At 39.6% G+C, this 18099-nt stretch overlaps 2 protein-coding genes across 2 annotated transcripts in view; one reads left to right on the plus strand and one right to left on the minus strand.

Moving 5' to 3' along the window:
- Positions 1-306: 306 nt before the first annotated feature.
- Positions 307-18099, plus strand: part of MAP3K19 (mitogen-activated protein kinase kinase kinase 19) — a 25435-nt gene continuing 7642 nt past the window's right edge. Inside the window, 16 exon segments of the mRNA XM_039555059.1 lie at positions 307-311; positions 1454-1524; positions 2018-2105; positions 2917-3167; positions 3765-3808; positions 5906-6389; positions 6392-6562; positions 6565-7488; positions 7491-7672; positions 7674-8105; positions 8107-8169; positions 10336-10488; positions 10702-11128; positions 11131-11212; positions 11214-11360; positions 12330-12688. Coding sequence (XP_039410993.1) covers positions 307-311; positions 1454-1524; positions 2018-2105; positions 2917-3167; positions 3765-3808; positions 5906-6389; positions 6392-6562; positions 6565-7488; positions 7491-7672; positions 7674-8105; positions 8107-8169; positions 10336-10488; positions 10702-11128; positions 11131-11212; positions 11214-11360; positions 12330-12396 — 3591 coding nt within the window. The 3' untranslated portion in view covers positions 12397-12688.
- Positions 13885-18099, minus strand: part of CCNT2 (cyclin T2) — a 26187-nt gene continuing 21972 nt past the window's right edge. The window contains 1 exon segment of the mRNA XM_039554918.1: positions 13885-18099. This exon segment is cut by the window's right edge and continues 2683 nt beyond it. The gene's annotated coding sequence lies outside the window, so the exon portion shown is untranslated.

Below are 18099 nucleotides of genomic sequence, written 5' to 3' on the forward strand. Positions count from 1 at the left end.
AGAAGAGGAAATAGCCTTAAAATCTGCGGCTAGAAAGGAGATTACAAATATTCGTGAGAGCGTTGAAATGAGGGAACTGAGTACGAAGTTAAAATGACGTGGAACATATTAGCTACTAAAAGTATAAATGGAGGCAAACAGAAGATAGAAATAGGGTTTGGTTTGTGTGCTGAGAGAACTTGTGATTGGAGTTTAAAGTGCTGCCGTTTAGCTCGGCTGTGTTTGTTTTCAAAGGTCACTGCTGCTCTTTGAATTAAACTCCTGCAAACCGAATTCCCCCCGGGGTGAGGGAGTTACCTGGGCGACATGGTGTAAACTCAACAGCCCCGCGTACCCGGAGCTGCCTGCAGAGGCGACTGCCTCTGGAATGACTTCAGTGTGCTCCGCACTCTGGGAAACAGCCGAAAATAAAATCAAAGTGTGTGTAATTGCTGTCGAATTCCTCGCTGCCCAGCAAAGGAAGGTAGCTGCGAGCAGAAAATGCTCTGTAACTTCCCTTTGGGTTGCTGTGCCTCTTTCACTCTTTGCTGCTGAAGAACCAGGTTAAGATTTATTTATGCCTTTTTACAGAGCAGCCCCTGTTATTATTTTGAAGGGGTTTTTTGTGTATCCAAAAAAAAATGGAAAGTTTGTAGAAGTTCACCATCTGACTCTTAACAGGCGAACCTAATGGGATGAACATTGTAATGGATTATCTGGCCTTTAGCATGAGACATCGAGAGTGCTGGCTGCTCTAGCTACTTCTATAGCTAATTCCACGGTCTTAATTTGTATTCTTGTCACTTGAAAAATTGAAGTTCACTATGTTTTTCAGGAGGACACCCAAATAGATCAAAATTATTAACTGGGATTAATTTTCTTTTAAGAATTAGCTTTCTGGAATTTCAAAACTCGCAATCCTTTGACTTAACCCTCTCATGTTTCTTCTTTATGAGTCTGCACTTTGGAATTGTCCTGTGTTTTTTATGCCACTGTCATCTTACGGTATTGCTAGAGTTGGAGTTTAATCTTGGAAAAGAGGGTTAATGTTTTTATAATTGTGAAGCAGCTCCCAGCACACTCACCACAGCCGGGAACAGGACTGACTGTAAGCAAGGGTCAGCATTACCCACATACAGCTGTATTGACCAGGAGGGTGACAGCCAGCTCCTTTCCCACAGTTATTGCTGATTAGTCATGGGAAAGATACATTACAATCTTCTAATTAAGAGTAAAACCCTTTGAAGTCAAATTCAACATAGCATATGTTGTGGTTTTAGCTCTAAAAACGTTCTGAACTCTTTGGTTCTGTGCATTCACAGGAAAGGGCATTAGATGCTAAATCACAGTACTTTTAATAATTTTAAGTACTTCAAAAATGTTTTTATCTTACTTTTGTCTCTTAAATAATGAAACATAAATTAACGTGTTGTATACATGAATTGGAAATCAACTAACAAAATATTCTTTTCAGGTTTCTGGGCCTTAATACTTTTAAGGACAATATGTCTGACAACCAACAAAATAAGAGGAGAAACAAAAAAGGTAGTCTAACCCAAAACTTATGTGTTTAAAGTGTAAAATGCAGATCTGAAGCTGGAAAAACTACAGTAACAACTTGAAATCTGGCTATTTGTCAAAACTTAGCAACCATAACAAAATACGAAATCGAATTCAGAGTTACTTTCCACCTTTGTAAAGGCCTGAGATTTGTTTTGGTTTCATATTTTTAAATGCTCTACTTCTGTAGCGCTTCTGTCAATATTTGTCTTCTATTTCTCTTCCCCTGAGATTTTTTTTTTTAGATATTCTTTGTTTTTATAGTGCATTGAATTAATAAACTTACCAAAGAAATAAAAAGAATTCAATAAATTTTAAAAATTTGTCAAGTGTAACTTGCTCGTGTTTCTTTTTCTGATAGTTATTCCCGGTACTTCTTTATAATAATATTTTAATGCCACAAAATAACTGCAGTTGCAATGTGTTCCTGGTCAGTGAATTAAACTGCTTTTATGCAAATATTGATGTATTGCTGCAGGTTGTAGAAGTGTTGTTGCTTTTCAGAATGCAGACAATATAATGGGAGAAATTCATCAGTCAGACAAAGCGCTAGGAAAAACCAGCAAGTACAAGAAGTATCAGTATTTAATTTGCACTTGAATATGCACAAGTGGGAACAAAGAAGGTAGTGGTCTGAATAAGAAAAATATTTCCTTAGACAATATGTTCTAGACAATACATACAGCTCTATGTGTTGTGCAGTGTTTATCTCTTCTCAATGTCAATTATTGGCCATTGCTGGCAGCAGGATACTTCATTAGGTGAATAAATTATTTGGTACAATAAAAAAAATATGGTATATGGTTATTTGACTTATTAAACCCAGACAATTATCTTGCATACACCTTTAAGATTGACTTAGACTGTACTTTTGTACCTCTTTTCTGTCACAGTATTTATCTTTTTCCATGTTTTTCATTCTTCAGAAAACAGGTGGCAGAAATCTGAGGCTTGTCCACACAGCCTCTGTTTTTTCAGGCAGGCCATAGCTTATTCTGTAAGTATCAAAGGCACATCGGATCTTCAGAATTCTTCTGACACACTCTCCTGATGATTCATTAAAACTACACACTGGAAGCAATCAATTCTTGTCAAAAAGGGGAAGGTGAACGATTTGTTTTCCCATTCCTGTTGTTGCTTGGTTAACGTTTTTTGTCATTTGTTCTCACGTGTAGTCAATCTCTGCATTGAAGTCAGACATTTCAAGGGAGAGTGAGGGAGTCACAACTTCACAGATAAATAAAGGAAAGATACTTTGGCATTCTGCGATCTTACAAACCTCTTGGTCACATTATTCACCAGTCATATGATTGTTTGCACTGGCTCCTTCCAGTTATTTTTGCTCTGTATTTTGGGTTTTCTTGTTTTGCCTTTTAGCCAAATAGCATCAACATCCAGGGCATGGCCAGACCAACAAGTGGCATGTTTTCCAAGTAAAAATCAGATAGCATTACCCAGGAGACATCACACTTCTTTACCTTTCTTCTCAAAGAAAGAGAACATGGGATGTGTCTTTGACTTCAGCTTTCTGCTACAGACCTCATGCCCAGAGTCTAACATTTCAACATCATTTATGGAGTTAGATACCTTCCAGATAATAAAAGCACAAAGTAAGTTTAAATTTAAAAGTCACAAATTTTATATAAAGTTATATATTGGTTATCATATTAGAGGGCAAAGTCTTAGAAGTCCTTTTCCTTTAAAGTTGCCTTTATGTCTTTTGCCTTCTTCACAGAGACTTCAGCCATGCCAATCCTCTTTTTTAATTATATGTTTGTGTGTGTGTTGGCAGAATGAAAGAGATAAGAGAAGCAATGACAAACCATTCCTGGTACTCTGTGTTATGAAACTGAGCCCACAAATGTGGAGTGTAATTCTCTGTTCCTGGAGTGATGGTATCTCTTGCACTTTCTCCCTCATACTGGCAATACTGTAGTTAGCAAACATCTACAATTGAAAAGTATTTCTTTAGATTATCAGTGTCAAAATATTTTACAATGACAGTATTTTATAATTTTCTATAGAAAATGGAATTGTGAAGTTCAGTATCATAATTAAATTTCAACCTACAACTTTTTTCTGCTCTGCAGATCTATAGTACAGTCCTGCAACCACAGACAGATCCTCGATCCCCTCAACACTACAATTTGAAATTGATTTATAAAGGTGAATTGTAGTCTGTTTAAGAACATCAAATTAATATTTCATTTGTTTTGATTTTTAAGGGTTAAATGTAACAATGCTAAAAACCAGGAACAAGAGATCTGAGGTAAGAGGACATTATGTATAAAATGATCACTGACAAAAGTATTATATCCTTTCAAAATCTTAAAAATAGAAATACAGAAGTGGTGGAGGTAGTTTGCTTAGTCTCAGGTGGGTTTTTTTAAAGAATGTGAAGTATTTTTACATTTATTTCACATTTTACATTTATTTGTGTGTCAGCAAATCTTCAGATGTATATCTACAATTTGCCAGTAAGATGTTACATCAGGGATTTTTGGAGAGAAAAGTTCAAAAATGTATAAAACCCTTTAAAATAGAAATATATAAGTTAATTAAAATGTGCATCCTATATGTTAAACAAATTAGATGTCTAGTTTTGCCAAAACCCCAACACTTCCTTTAAATGGTAATTTAAAATTGAAGCTGAATTCTAAAATAGTTTTGATATTAGATGATTGATGAAATTTACTGTGTTATCAAATAAAAAATAATCTCTTAGGATTAAACATATTTGACACGAGATTTTGTGTGAAGTGTAAATAGGATTAGACAAAACTTTTGTACTTTGAAACAAGCTCACAATTTTACATCTCAATGCTTCACAGCATTTCAAATATACTGTATTTAGAAAAAAGAGAATTTGGCCTTTGTGTATTTTAATTAATAGCATTTTGTACAAAAGACTCAACTCATTGAATCAGATGTAAACTTTAGTGACCACATCACAGAATACAGGAAAAAAATGAAGTACAGAAGTAGGAGCAAGAGTTCTGACAAAGGATTACAAAAAGGGTTATGGAAAAAAACATTTCAAACGGAGGAAAATATTAAAGAAAAATAATTTAGCTGACCTCAGTGTGGTTTTATACCGCTTCATTTCATGTCTTGGGCTCTGGTGGTTTCTGGAGGTGTATCCTTTGGGATAAACTGAGCATTCATATTAATGCCATGGAGGCTAGACAAAGCCTTCAGAACTGTGAATTTTAAACCAACACATTGCTTTTCCTGGCATGTTCAAACCTTGATTTGCCCTTGGAATGCAAACAAAAATTTCCTGCAGGTTGCAAACTGATGTTGAATATAGACATGCAAATGAGCACTCAGACTGTGTGATTATTTCTATTGCATTTCTATTTCTATTGCATTCATTTGCATAAAAATATTCATTTCCTGTAAAATAAAGAACAGAAATACTTTTGTCAGAAAATTATTCTCACTGTTCATCTGAATAGTCAAAACAAAGTATTCGGTTTTCTCTATCTGTACTCCTTCAAATGTACGTGGTACCTTTCAACTAATGTGATGGGAAGAGAAGGAAGAAGGGAGGAATAATAAAACACATCCCTGACCCAACAGACTTCTGTGTCAGCTGCCTTTGGTTTTATCCATTTCACTTCACTGAAACTCGAGTGCAGACTGTGCTGTCTTCCAATGTACCTAAAACTGAGCTAAATCTGTGGCCATTTAACATGGTTTATGGATCTATATGTTTAGATTTAATATAATGTATCCTAAAGTCTATAAATAATTTTTTAGAATTGTTTTCTCCAGGGATGCAGTAGCATTTTGTTATAATGGTCTAGTTTTCCTTTTGAAAAATTGCTTACATGAGTTCTAGTTCCATTGGGAATATAATTAATGGTGTCAGCACACATTGAGGGTTACATAAAAAGACTTTAAATGCCAGCATTAGAGTGGTGCTATCATTCAGGGAGAGTGTGCATTGTGAATGAGAATCTCCAGCACACGAAGGCACTGACTTTGAATTCCTGTAGCAAACATGTGAAGTGCCATAAGACAGAGTTAATAACTGACAAGAGGATTTGTATATGTGGACAAAACTTACTGTTTTTAAATCATGGAGAATGACTTGTGCCTTAAAGCAAAAGGCCCCACTTTCTGTACTACGAAATACTTAGAAATAGTTCTGGATGTGAGAAAATTAATGTAATTAATGTGAGAAAAATCATGTATTTTCTCAGGAGTTTGACATTACACTTCATAATAGATTTAATATAGGAATATATAAAAGAATAATAGTTTTCTATTTTTTTTCTTAGTCTACTTGGTTCTTATTGATTAGATTTTACCTGTATCTGTGGTGTAGCACATTATTAATGTTTTTTTATGGAAATTACAGTTTCATTTGCCACCACTGACATGTCAGCCTGTAAGAACAATTCATCTTGCTCCTCTAGAGGATGATATTGTCAATGAAAGCAGCAACATCAGAAATATTTTAAATATTATGAACTCTATTCCTCAGCCTGTAAAACCAGTTACTAAATTTTATCAGTATCAGTTAGACAACCTATTAAAAAGGCACGCTGAAAAGTCATCAGAATTGATCACGGCCACAATTTCTGATACATTCATGCCAGTGAAAGACCTGTACTACTTTAGCATGAGCAACTGTGGTAAGTACCCCAACAAGAAGAAGGAAGAAATCCAAAGCCATTTAAAATGGAGGGAAGCTGATGTAGCAATCCACACTGAGAATAAGGACCTGGTGAAATTCTGGTGGTCAGTGATTTGTGAGAACATCGATCTTCTGACCCAAGCCAGGTTCTGTGATGAGAGTCATTCCCAGTTGAGCTCAAGGAATGCTCTGGTGAACTGTGGCATATTACAGCTCAGACAACATTTACAGTGTCAAGCAACAGCGATGCCTCAAGAGCTGGCAAAAAACAAAACAGAGCAGAGAATTGCTGTAGCACTGGTCTGGAAGAAGGAAATGCTACAGAGAGGATACTGGATTATAAACCACATGAAGATGCTGAGAGTGCCAACTTTGTGCTTTACAATCATACCAAGGCTTAGAAGATAATTCAGTAATTCCCAGAGTAGAAGTTAAAGATCCCTCTGGAAAACAGTCAGAAAATCAAGTCTGTATCTCTGAATCTGAGAAAGAAAAAGAAGCAATGTCAGAAGCAACTTCAGAAGACCAAAGCAAGCTTCTAGCTGTTGTTCATGTTACAGTTTCTGAACAAGAGCCAGCCAGGGAACCACACACTGCTGAACAACCTGCCACAAAAAAGGGTGGTGTCTGTACCCTGCCTCCTCATGTTACTCAGAGCCTCAATGTTCTTGCTCACAAAGAAAATGACAAAAATAAAATAAAGATGAATAGGAATAAATATTCATCAAAATCTAAAATTAATAACAAGGTTAAAGTATCTGAAGACTTAATTGCTTCTGATGAGGCTACCACAAAATATAATGCCAAGAGTCAGATTTTTCCATCTTTGGAACGGACAAAAGTGAAAGCTGAGACTTCCATGAAGTGTCATAAAAAAACCACTCAAGGAGACAAAGGCCATGTTGCTCAGAGTGCTCAGAAAATTAAAAAGCAAAGTTGCTCCTGCAGTTGCAAAAATTCAGCTGTCTTAAAGAAACATGTTACTCCACTTTGTCTGCCACGTGCACCCTCTGCTTCAGATTTTGTAGATCTGAAATACACTGACACGTTCAAAATAATAAATTCAGATGACCAAGGCCCAGGTATTTACGAAATGTTTGGAACTCCTGTCCATTCCCGCATGCGTGACCTTGCTCAACACGAGGGCAGGTTTTATAAAGGTGTTTATTCTGCTCCGTCAGGGAGATGCACCTGTAGATCTGCCTGCAGTAAAGGGGGAGAGAGCAGCAGAGTCAGAAACACACAAAAGAAAACACATTCCAAGCCAAAGAAGACCATACCTGGCACTAAACAAAAGCAGAAAGGCTCACATTTTTAGAAGAGCTTTCGCAGTCAACTAAGCAAAATGAAATTTTTTTAAGTTCAAACCTATCAACTATTAAAGAAGTTTCTTCAGAGCAGTCGTTAGACAGCCAGGATAAATCCAGCCATCAGAGAGCTGCTGCCTGCAGCCATGATCTCCTTCAGTTCAGTGATAAAAGACTGCAGAGGATGTGTTGCTCCAAGTGGCAGTCTGGTAACAGCAGAGCAGAACATCTGTGTGCGCCAGTGCAGGGGGGATATGGATGGTGGCAAACGCCTGGAATCAGACCAGGACTCCAAGTCTGTCAATAAATGTGAATTGCCCTTTTCAGATAGACTGGAATGCCAATCCCCCATAAAAATACTAGATCACAGTTGGGCAAACACACCTCTAAACAGTGGTTTGGTATATGAATTGACTCAATCTTTAGTGATTTGGACAAAAAGTGCCAAAAGCCCCAGTTTCCAGACAAGTCAAAACATTTTCTCCTGGTCAGATACTAGGGATGTGACTGATGAGTTGCTTTGTTGTCTGGCCAAAGAATTGCTAATGCTTGAAAAAAAAGACATCAACTCTTCAGGACCAAAACATACGTGTTCTAAAATGCAAAACACACAAGAGTGAAGAAGAGGAAAATACGAGGAATGGAGATGGAGCAATAATAAATAGTGCTCTAGAGAAGGTAAAAGTAATTTCTTCTTGTAACTTGCCTTTGAGTTATGCTTCACACAAGTTTGGATGAAAGATGGGAAATACGTGCTTATTAAAGAGATTTATCAAGTCTCTTTCCCTTGGGCCAGCTGCCCACTGATTCTTCCAGTGTTCTGTTGAATATATCTGTGTTAGAGGCTGCAAGCCAGAAGGTAGTAAGGCATGACAAGAATAGCTGCCAAAGCTTATATAAATTGAGAAATTGTAGTGAATAAAGGGAATAGGCTATTTTAATTGAAGAGTTTGTATAAAAAGGTTTCGGGTAAGGCAAGAGCTGGAGATCTGGACAGCTAGGGGATATGAAAAGACACTACAATTAGTCCCTGCCTATCTAAAAGGGGCAATTATTTTGAATCTCTGAGTGCAACCAGATACTTTTATAGCTATGAACTACAAGTATTGGTTTATCAGACTTACCCTGTTTAATTAATGCTTAATCAAAACTTGGAGCTCAGAAGGCTCACATTTTGACCCCCAAGTCAGCTAAATGTCTTCACATATTAAGGTGTTTCTCTACCAGAACTGCTTCTCCTTGGTCCTGTTAGCTCTGTGTCTATTTAAATTACAAATCTATAAGGAAATTTCTTTCACTATGTATTGATACACTCCCTTGTGCTGCTGCAGACACAGGTGCCAATTACAGCTCCATTCTCACTTTCCCGAGGGAGATCCACGGCAAGATGGGGTAATTATTGCCATCTTTCTGAAGCAGTCTCTTCTTCCTGGGAAGTCATGGCCCTGTTATTTTCATCAGACCTGTGTTACGTGTGTTAGTTAGAGCATGATGATAGCGTTATTCACCCTTCAGCTTAGCAAACTGTACCTATGAGACCAAAAAAAAGATTACATCCTGCTCTTTTAAGTGCCCCTTCTGTCCTGGTGTCTATGGAAGAAGATGCCATGCTGTAATCTTCTGGTTATGCACTGTTGTGATGTATACTTGAAAATATTTATACAATTTTACCTACTATAGCAGCTGTACCAATGACCTGGGAAACATATATATATATATATATATAAATCTATAAGGCAAAGTCATGTCAGGAAAAATTACTCCAGAGAAGCGGCGCTCTTGGATCATTTGGGTTTTCTCAGCGCATTAACCGCCAGTTCCCTCTTAAGAGTTACCTTGGTATCACCAGGCTTAGATGTTATAGTCCACTCCTTTTCCAGGAATGTGAAGACCCCCCCCAGGTCCTTCCCAAACTGTCACCCGAACTACAGACATTCCACAGCATTACATTACAGAACCTCGGCAAAGCTTTTCTAACATTAAGGAACATGAAAAAAACCAACATCACAATCCATTTCTAACGATGATGGAACATGCAAAAAGCCAACATCACGATACCGTTCAGAGCAGAGGGATCAGCGGTGATGCGGCCCGCCCGCGGAGGGGTCGGCGCTCATGCGCATGCGCGGGCGGAGTGATCCACCAGGAGGGACTATTTGTGATGCGGTCCTGCCCGCGGAGGGATTATCGGTGATGCGGCTCCACGCGGAGTGATCCGCCAGCAGGGACTATTTGTGATGCGGTCCTGCCCGCGGAGGGATCACCGGTGATGCGGCTCCCCTGCCCGCGCATGCGCACTCAGCGCCGCACCCCCACCCATCTGCGCACGCGCAAGGATCCGCGCACGCGCAGCTGCCAAAACGCGCTCCCCTCTACAATTTGAAGGAAAGTTGAAGAAAAAGGACAGTTTCATCAAAGTTGAAGAAAATCACGAGACAGCAGCACAAAGGCCGCTACGGCCGGCTGCTCCGGCACAGAGACAAAGGCGCACCTTTACACCCAAAAGATCGCCTTTAACAGCGAGCTCCCGCAGCCAGCTCACAATCCCAGCCCGCCTGCCCGGGCAGGGTTTCTTTCGCACCGGGGCTGCGTTTCCATCCCACGCTCTGGGAGTCACCAGGTGCGTTAGGAGCGAGCCCATCCCGCTCTCTGAGACACAAGGGCTTGCTCCAGGACACTGCTCCTGTTCCTCTGTTCCAGCCACTCTGCTCTCCCCAAAACACCATTTCCTCGGAGCTCCTCTGAAACTGCATCTCAATGGAGACCGAGGAGAAGATGTACGGTCCAAATGAAGTCTGTCTTTTCCTCTCCACTTTCTCCCTACTCTGACCATCGTCTTTCCAGCAGAGTTACAATAAAGCCTTTTTGGCTTCAAATGAAGAAAGTGGCCTTCTAAAGTTTGATGAATCTACTAAATTACCAGGAAGCAGTTTAGCTAACAAATATCCTTTTATGTGGACAAGAGGAGAAGTCCTTGGAAAGGGAGCCTATGGCACGGTAAGTTAATGTCTGAATGTGTTAAAAGAGATGTGCTGGTTGTCATTGAGCTACACCTTATCTAAAAAATCACTGTTGTCTTAATAAATGGTTAAATAGTTTGCATTATACAGTGAGACATGAAACATGACAAACACAAGGATACTATTTAAAATAAGTAAATACTCAAGTTTTATCTTGTGTCTTGCTTAATAAGTGCTGGTTTCACCGTAGGTGTACTGTGGTCTGACAAGCCTGGGGCAGTTAATAGCTGTAAAACAGGTGGTTTTGGATACATCAGATCAACTCACTACAGAAAAGGAGTATCAGAAGTTCCATGAGGAAGTTGATCTTTTGAAGACATTGAAGCATGTCAATATTGTAACTTATTTAGGAACTTGCCTGGGAGATAACATTTTAAGCATTTTCATGGAGTTTGTTCCTGGTGGCTCCATTTCCAGTATTCTGAATCGCTTCGGTCCGTTCCCAGAAGTTGTCCTGTGTAAATACACCAAGCAAATTCTACAAGGGGTTGCATATTTACATGACAACTGTGTGGTCCACAGCGACCTCAAAGGCAATAACGTGATGCTCATGCCCAACGGGGTGATAAAGCTGATTGACTTTGGCTGTGCCAGGCGCCTCAGTGGCACCCGCAGCGAGCTGTGCATGGCACTCCCTACTGGAGGGCTCCAGAGGTAATAAATGAGTCTGGCTATGGCAGGAAATCAGACATCTGGAGTGTCTGAGATGGCAACAGGCAAACCACCACTGGTTTCCATGGACGGGGTGGCAGCCATGTTCTACATCGGGGCCCACAGGGGGCTGATGCCTGCCCTGCCCGAGCGCTTCTCCAGTGCTGCAGTGGAGTTTGTGCACGCCTGCTTAACCAGGCATGGAGGCTTTGAACTGGAGAATGAAAGGAAAAATGCTGGTAGTCTGTATTCTAGAGATGGTCCATGGGAGCTTAGCTTATGGTACATATGACTTTATTGTAAATGCATAGGCTTTTCAGCACTTCAGGAAAGCCTTGAGATAAAAGTATATATAAAAGAGCTTTATTCTCTATAAAGCTATAAAAAAGCCCTCACAGATTCTCTTTTTGTAGGCCTTATGCTCATAATTTACTTTCACTGTAATTTTCATGCAGAAACATGGTACCATTGAGTTTTGAACATAATGTTTGATAAATTTCTTTGCTGTACTTTGCTGTTCCAGTATTGTTTGAGTTTGGCCTATGTCAGACAAGTGTTAAGGACAGTATTCTAAATGGAAGAGCTTTCACTTAGTTCTTGTCTTCTGCAGTGGAAAAATCTATTATCACTGCCAGGATATACAGGACATAATACATTGAAACATAATACTTACTAGAAACATGAAGTTCTCCCTATAAAACCCCAAACCACTAGCATACATCCATTATAAGAATGATTTTTGTGGGTTTTGTTTTGTTTTAAACAAAGCCATGGGCTCCTTAAAACGCATGACATTGTCTGGAGGTGACAGAACAACCTGATTGACAGAGGCTTGAACAGATAATTATCACCCTTCTTAAATACATTTTTGGTGCACCTGAAATAGCCAAATTAGCAGAATTATTCAAAGATTTGCAAGGAATTTAGGAGAATAAGTAATGGTTTCTTTAATAATAAAATATTTCAGTTTTATAATTCATAAATTCCAACAGTCTTTTCCCTTCAAGCCTCCCTTCCTTTTGATCAGCTTTGCCAAAAAACCCCAAAAATTAGTAGTGAATGGACAAATGATAATAATGAAAGGCTAATTTTGCAATTAGATTTTGCAGTTACATCACAGACATAGATATTTGTTTTATGTACTGATCTGTGAAACCTTCAATGCAGAGATCAACACGAACGGCCTTCTGCTCTGCAGTTGCTGGACCATCCCTTTGTGAAAGGAAGACAGTGAATTTTTCAAAACTCTTGCCATATGAGTATACATTTTCCATGGAAAAGATTTTCACTTGTGAAAAAACAGACCAGAAGGAACTGGACTTTAAGGTGACAGCAGAAACACTGGAGAGCAGTTGTGTACAAGGAGTCTGTTATTAGGCAGCAATGATTAAAGAGTCCCTGTTCTGCAATGCCTGTGCTCACTGGAGTGGGCACTCCTTCACTGGGAGCACAAGGCCACGTTGTGTTGTATTTGGAGAGTCTTAAAGGGAAAATAAAGTCACCACCACTGGCGTGCAACAGGCCAGGTAAGCTGGAATGTCTGTAAAATCCTATGGAAAACAAGCTATGGGCAGAGAGCTCTGCAGGTAACTCCAACTTGGAGATGAGTGATGAGTAATGAATGTGATGATCCCACAGGAACCTCAGACCATCTACTAACATAAAATGTACTGGAGCTTTTATTCAGTCAGGTGGGCTCTTTTATTTAGCTGGATGGGCACTTCAGTTTTTAGCTGGTGAATAAATTTTTTACATGCATAGATGAGTCCTGTGTTCCTGAGGCCCTGTATCTCTGCAAGATACCGTGGTGATAATTACAAGACATAACGAATCTAAACCATGGGACTGCCTCTTTTAAATGGAACAGTGCATTTTAGGGACACTTTCAGGTCCCAGAAGGTTGGGGCTGGACCAGAGCCTCTGGAGATGCTCTGGTCCAGCCCCACTGCTCAGAGCAGAGCTGACTGAAGCAGGTTGCTCAGGCCGTTGTACCACTGGCTTTGAGTGTTACTATGGATGGAGACTCCACAGCCACTCCAGGCAACATGCTCCAGTCTTTAACCTGCCTCATGGTAATAGTGATTTTATGTTTGAAGACTGTCTTATAGGTGAGGTTGTCCTATTGTCCCTTGTCCTGTCTGGCTCTGTCTTCCTTACTGTCCCCATGGGGTGCTGATACTCATTGAAAACCCGAAGTGTTTCTCAGATCACTTGAGTGAGCTCTAGCTGTGATTGGGTGATATGGAACAGTGCCCCCCTGCACTGCAGAAGTCATTGTTAGACTGAGTAGAACTAGCTACTACTAACTGCACAAAGTGAAATAAAATCTAAAAAGCATTATTAAGTATGAATAAAACAAAGCAAAAAGCCCCAGGTATTAGTATTTAGCATGTCCTTTTTCTGATAAGGCTTCTTTCTCTCAGAATGGGGTAAACATTTAGCCTTTGTGAGCACCCAGGCTCCAGGAAGAGAGGCAGTAAAACTCAGCCCTACAACTGTTCAGAGCTGAGCTCTCAAGAGTTCAAGACACTGACTTCAGTGCCAGCAGTAACATGAACATCAGTGTTTTACAAACAGGAAAGAAGGAAGTTCTAAGTTTTATATAAAACCAACTTTCCTCAGAATACTAAACAGTTACTTAAATAGCTTTCAAACTTTATTTTATTCCCATAGCCTGACTTCAGAGTTAAGTCTAAACTTTATAAAAGCAAAGAGAAATCTGTACTTCTAGCAAAATCCTTTATTAATAGTTTCTGTAGGTATAATGTCACATAACAATGACAGAACATTATGCCATAATAAGAGAAATCCTAACATCACAGTAATATTCAAAGTTCAAGCAGTTAACAGTCCTTTTTTGAGGAATACCAGTTGGTGCTCATGCCAGACATCCATGGCAACATCATGTTAAAGTATCTTCATGTTAAAGTACCTTGCAGAATAAAGGCAGGAGCCCTGGCATGTGAGCTCAAGTGGGATGTACATAATTCCATGATGTGTACTAATTCTTCCCAGATTAAGGTAGAGTCTTCAACAAAGCTGCAAAGTAAATATGAGGGTTTATTTAGCGTGAAATGAAACTGAGATGAGAGTCATAAGCAGGGAAAGAATGGGAATGCTCTAGAATATATAATTAATTAAAGAAAGGTCAGCATTACACACCTCCCTTCTTATGCACATCTTATAAGCAAAACTAACATCTCCTGTTAAGAGTTCTCCAATATTAAGGTTACCAGTTATTTGCAATTTGTCATGTTTAATCCAGTTAATTACACTGAAAGTAGTCATTAGAGGTTTGTAAAAGTTGAACCTGAGTTTTTAATCAAAATGTGAAAGCACATTTTTGCTTTTGTTCAACCAGACTTCAAGAATGAGGTGGCAGCTTAAGGCCAGCACTTGCAATAAAGGTATTTCAGCTTAATCAGAGCTGTGCCTGCAGCCCAGCCCAGGGCCCAGCCCAGCTAAACCAAGCCTTGTGTTAGTCTGGGGAGCCTTGGGTCACTTGGCTGAGCCAGTCTGGTGGAGCAGTCTAGAAACAAGTCTAACTTCACATACTTCTTAGTTGGGGAGATCAGAGATTATCCAGATGCCTGATTACAGGTATCCAATGTAACAAGGGGAAAGGGTGTGAAATCCTGAAAACTGCTTTTTTCATGAGACTCTGAGTGACTCAGAGAGCAGGGTCACACTTGCTTCATTATTTATAGTGTAGGAGCAGGGCAAGCCTTGCTGGTTTAAAGACTACAGCCTTCCTTTCTGAAACCAGTAAGAACCCATTACAGTGCATGCAGGCTGCCAAGCTCCTGCTGTGACTGCAGGTTTCCTCAAGATTTGGAGCTTAAATCTCAGAAGCTGAACGCACAGCCCTGTCCTGGTATGGTTGTAGGGGTAGCCTGTGTTTCTTTCACATGGTGAGTCATGGCTCACATCTCAGAAGGGAAGGGCCACAGGCAGGCCAACCCAGCTATGTTACACTGGTCTTGGAACTACCACCAGCAATAGGCTGTAAACATTTGCATCTAAAAACACACACATATCTACCTCTCTTTCCAAGGAGGCAGCCTCTGGTTCCAGAAAACCCATGGTCTCTTGAGATTATTTGGGTTCAAAATTAGTGCTTTTCCACAAAGCTCGGCAGGAACCATTGCCACTTCTACACCACTCCTATCAAACCTCTGGTTCTTGTACACAGGCAAAGACCCAGAGTTTTCCCAAGGAAGGGCTTCCAGGACACACACTCCAGTGCCTTTTCTCCCCTACTTTTCCCTTCCCACAGGGACCTGCACCATGGGACAGCTCAGAAATTTTAAAGGTGTTATCAAAGAACACAATCTGAACTATGGCAACACCAATGTTGCTGTTGCAAGGGCAGGAATATAGGGGAATCAAATCCAAGCACTGCAAGTTTTAAGGTTAAAAATTGGGTTTGGATTTGCTATCTCCACTTCAGAACCCAGAGAAACAGTCACATCCAGTAGCAAGGGCAGAGAAGAGTCCTGGCACTAATTCTCTCTTTAAGATGTAAGGAGTTAAATACCTTTCAGTCTGGCATAACTTCCAAGGCTCAAGATGTTAATTTTTAGAACTGATTATGTTTATGGGCATTTACATCAAAGTAAAGAAAGCAAACAAAGTATTTGTCCAGTCACCTTCCCTGCAAAACAAGGATTGGGAACCCTTCCCACTAAGGTCTTAGATGCTTGGTGTAGCACTGTCACCCACCCCTCACTGCTAGAAAGAAAAATAATAAAACCCCCTCCACCATCACACCTGGCCAGGCACTACACACTGTCACCACCGTGCACAGGCTCTGCCCCCAAGGTAGAGAGAAGGGGCAGCTTAAGATGGCACAAACTGCCTAGAATTTGCTTTTCAGGTACCAAATACCTGATCAATGTAATGGAAATAAAGGAAACCAGTAAGACTTCAGACTTTCCATCATTCCATTATTTGAGTGATTTGATGAAAACTAGCAAAGTTTTGACAATAACTGAAAGAGGATCTTAGCGTTTACTAACGAAGTTGGAAAAATTAAACATAGGAAAATGGGATCATTTCTGCACAATAGAGGTGAGGTAGGGAATTTTATTGAAAATACTTTTTTTTTTTTTTACAAGTTCTTAGAAATAAACTTTTTTCTAATCTCACACAAACAGCTGTACCTCAAAAATTCAACTAAGCTATTATGAAACATTTATATTTACAGTTAGCCAAAAGAATATACAGAACTGCCGTGTTATGCAAATAGCCAAGTACCAGCTCACAGTGAGATACATCACTCCAGCATTCCCACCATCAGGAACAGACCAAGATTCAACATACGAAAGAATCTCACTATTCTACAAACCTCATCTCACAAAAAGGAAAGATTTTTAATAGTGTTGTAGCAAGGTATCCACTACAGCATCATTTTACAAATTACATAATTCATATACTCAAATTTATAACAAAAAATCTGTAATAAGTGATGAACAAAGTAAGAGTGTTGACTATGAGCCTTTTATTGCATTTATTCAGTCATTCACGTGAGGCTGATGCTGATCCCAATAGTTTTCATTCATTTCCAACACCTCAGCCAGGCTGCAATTCACACCATTCACTAATTTACAGTGGGTTTCAGTCAGGAAAAACTAGTGGCACCTGATTGCATCCCCTCTCCCTCCCTCTCAGTCCTAGGATCACCACATAGAATTCAGTTTCAGACACAAACACACAGACAGTTTTACCTATTTACAATTACATTGAAACCCAAACCCCTTGAGTTTTATGGACATCCTTTACAAAGAAACCAAAACCCACTGTTTGGATCTCAATGTAACATAGCAACATTTTGTCCACCATATTTCACAACTTCCCAGAATCAAAACAGGTAATAGTTTTTTTGTAACAGCACCATAGGAGGAAGGCCTATGCTCTTTTCCAAGGTATATTAGACAGGCACTAGTTACCATCCAGACATTTTAACTCCAGGTTGTGATAGCAACTGCTATATTTACAGTACAATATATTGCTTATCCAGAGTGGCTGTATAAGATGCATTTCCTGGCACAATTATTTAGACAGACACAAAAAGAAAGTACTGTAGTGCTTCAAAGACAAAGACAGTTTCCTGCTATTTCACGAGTCTGCCCAGGCTTTAGTTGAGGACAGTATATAATGCAGATTACATTGGTTACAAATCAGACCCAAGAGTAGCACTGAGATGGAAAGGAAACGGACTATAAAAGGATAGAAAATATTCAACAATGCAGAAGTTTGTAACAAGAAGTTACATCCCAAATGTAGAAAAATAACCAAGTCAGGAGGAATAAGACAGCTTTGGATTTTGTACACAGGCCTTGACTTACGCTAAGACATAGCAGAAAATGCAATCAGGTTTCCATTTAAATATTCCTTAAGTGTAAAAAAAGTATTCATAGCTTAAATAAAACTTATTCAAGTAATTACAAGCGTTTGCATTACTGGAAACAGAGTATTACATAGTAATTGAGATACCTGTAGTTACATCATACAGCAACTACCAACCAGGCTGATACTGAACAGTTTTCTCATTTAAAGCACAGGTGAGTAAATAACTGGAAGGGCAAAGCTGCAGATGTTTATGGGGGACTTACGGAGTTAAACAAGCACTAAGGGAATGAGGCGGCTTCGCAAAAGTTTACTTCACATCATGTTCACTTCTAAGTTAAAAGAAGTCACTGAAAACTGGCTGTTGCTACTATAGATCTACTGAGTTCATGTTGAGGTACTTCAGAGCTTATGGATAGTTGTGAATAAGAACCCAGAAGGTCAGTTCCCTGTTCTGCAGGTGGCTGAGCTGCAGTATTGGCTTTGAGAACACAGCACATTCACACCCATCACTCCTGCAGAGCACAACCCCTGCAAAGAGCTCCCAGGCCTTGTCCTGACACTTGCAGGCAGATTAAATGCATGTAGT

This window comes from Corvus cornix, chromosome 7, assembly GCF_000738735.6.
Source record: "Corvus cornix cornix isolate S_Up_H32 chromosome 7, ASM73873v5, whole genome shotgun sequence".
In the NCBI taxonomy this organism is placed as follows: domain Eukaryota; kingdom Metazoa; phylum Chordata; class Aves; order Passeriformes; family Corvidae; genus Corvus; species Corvus cornix.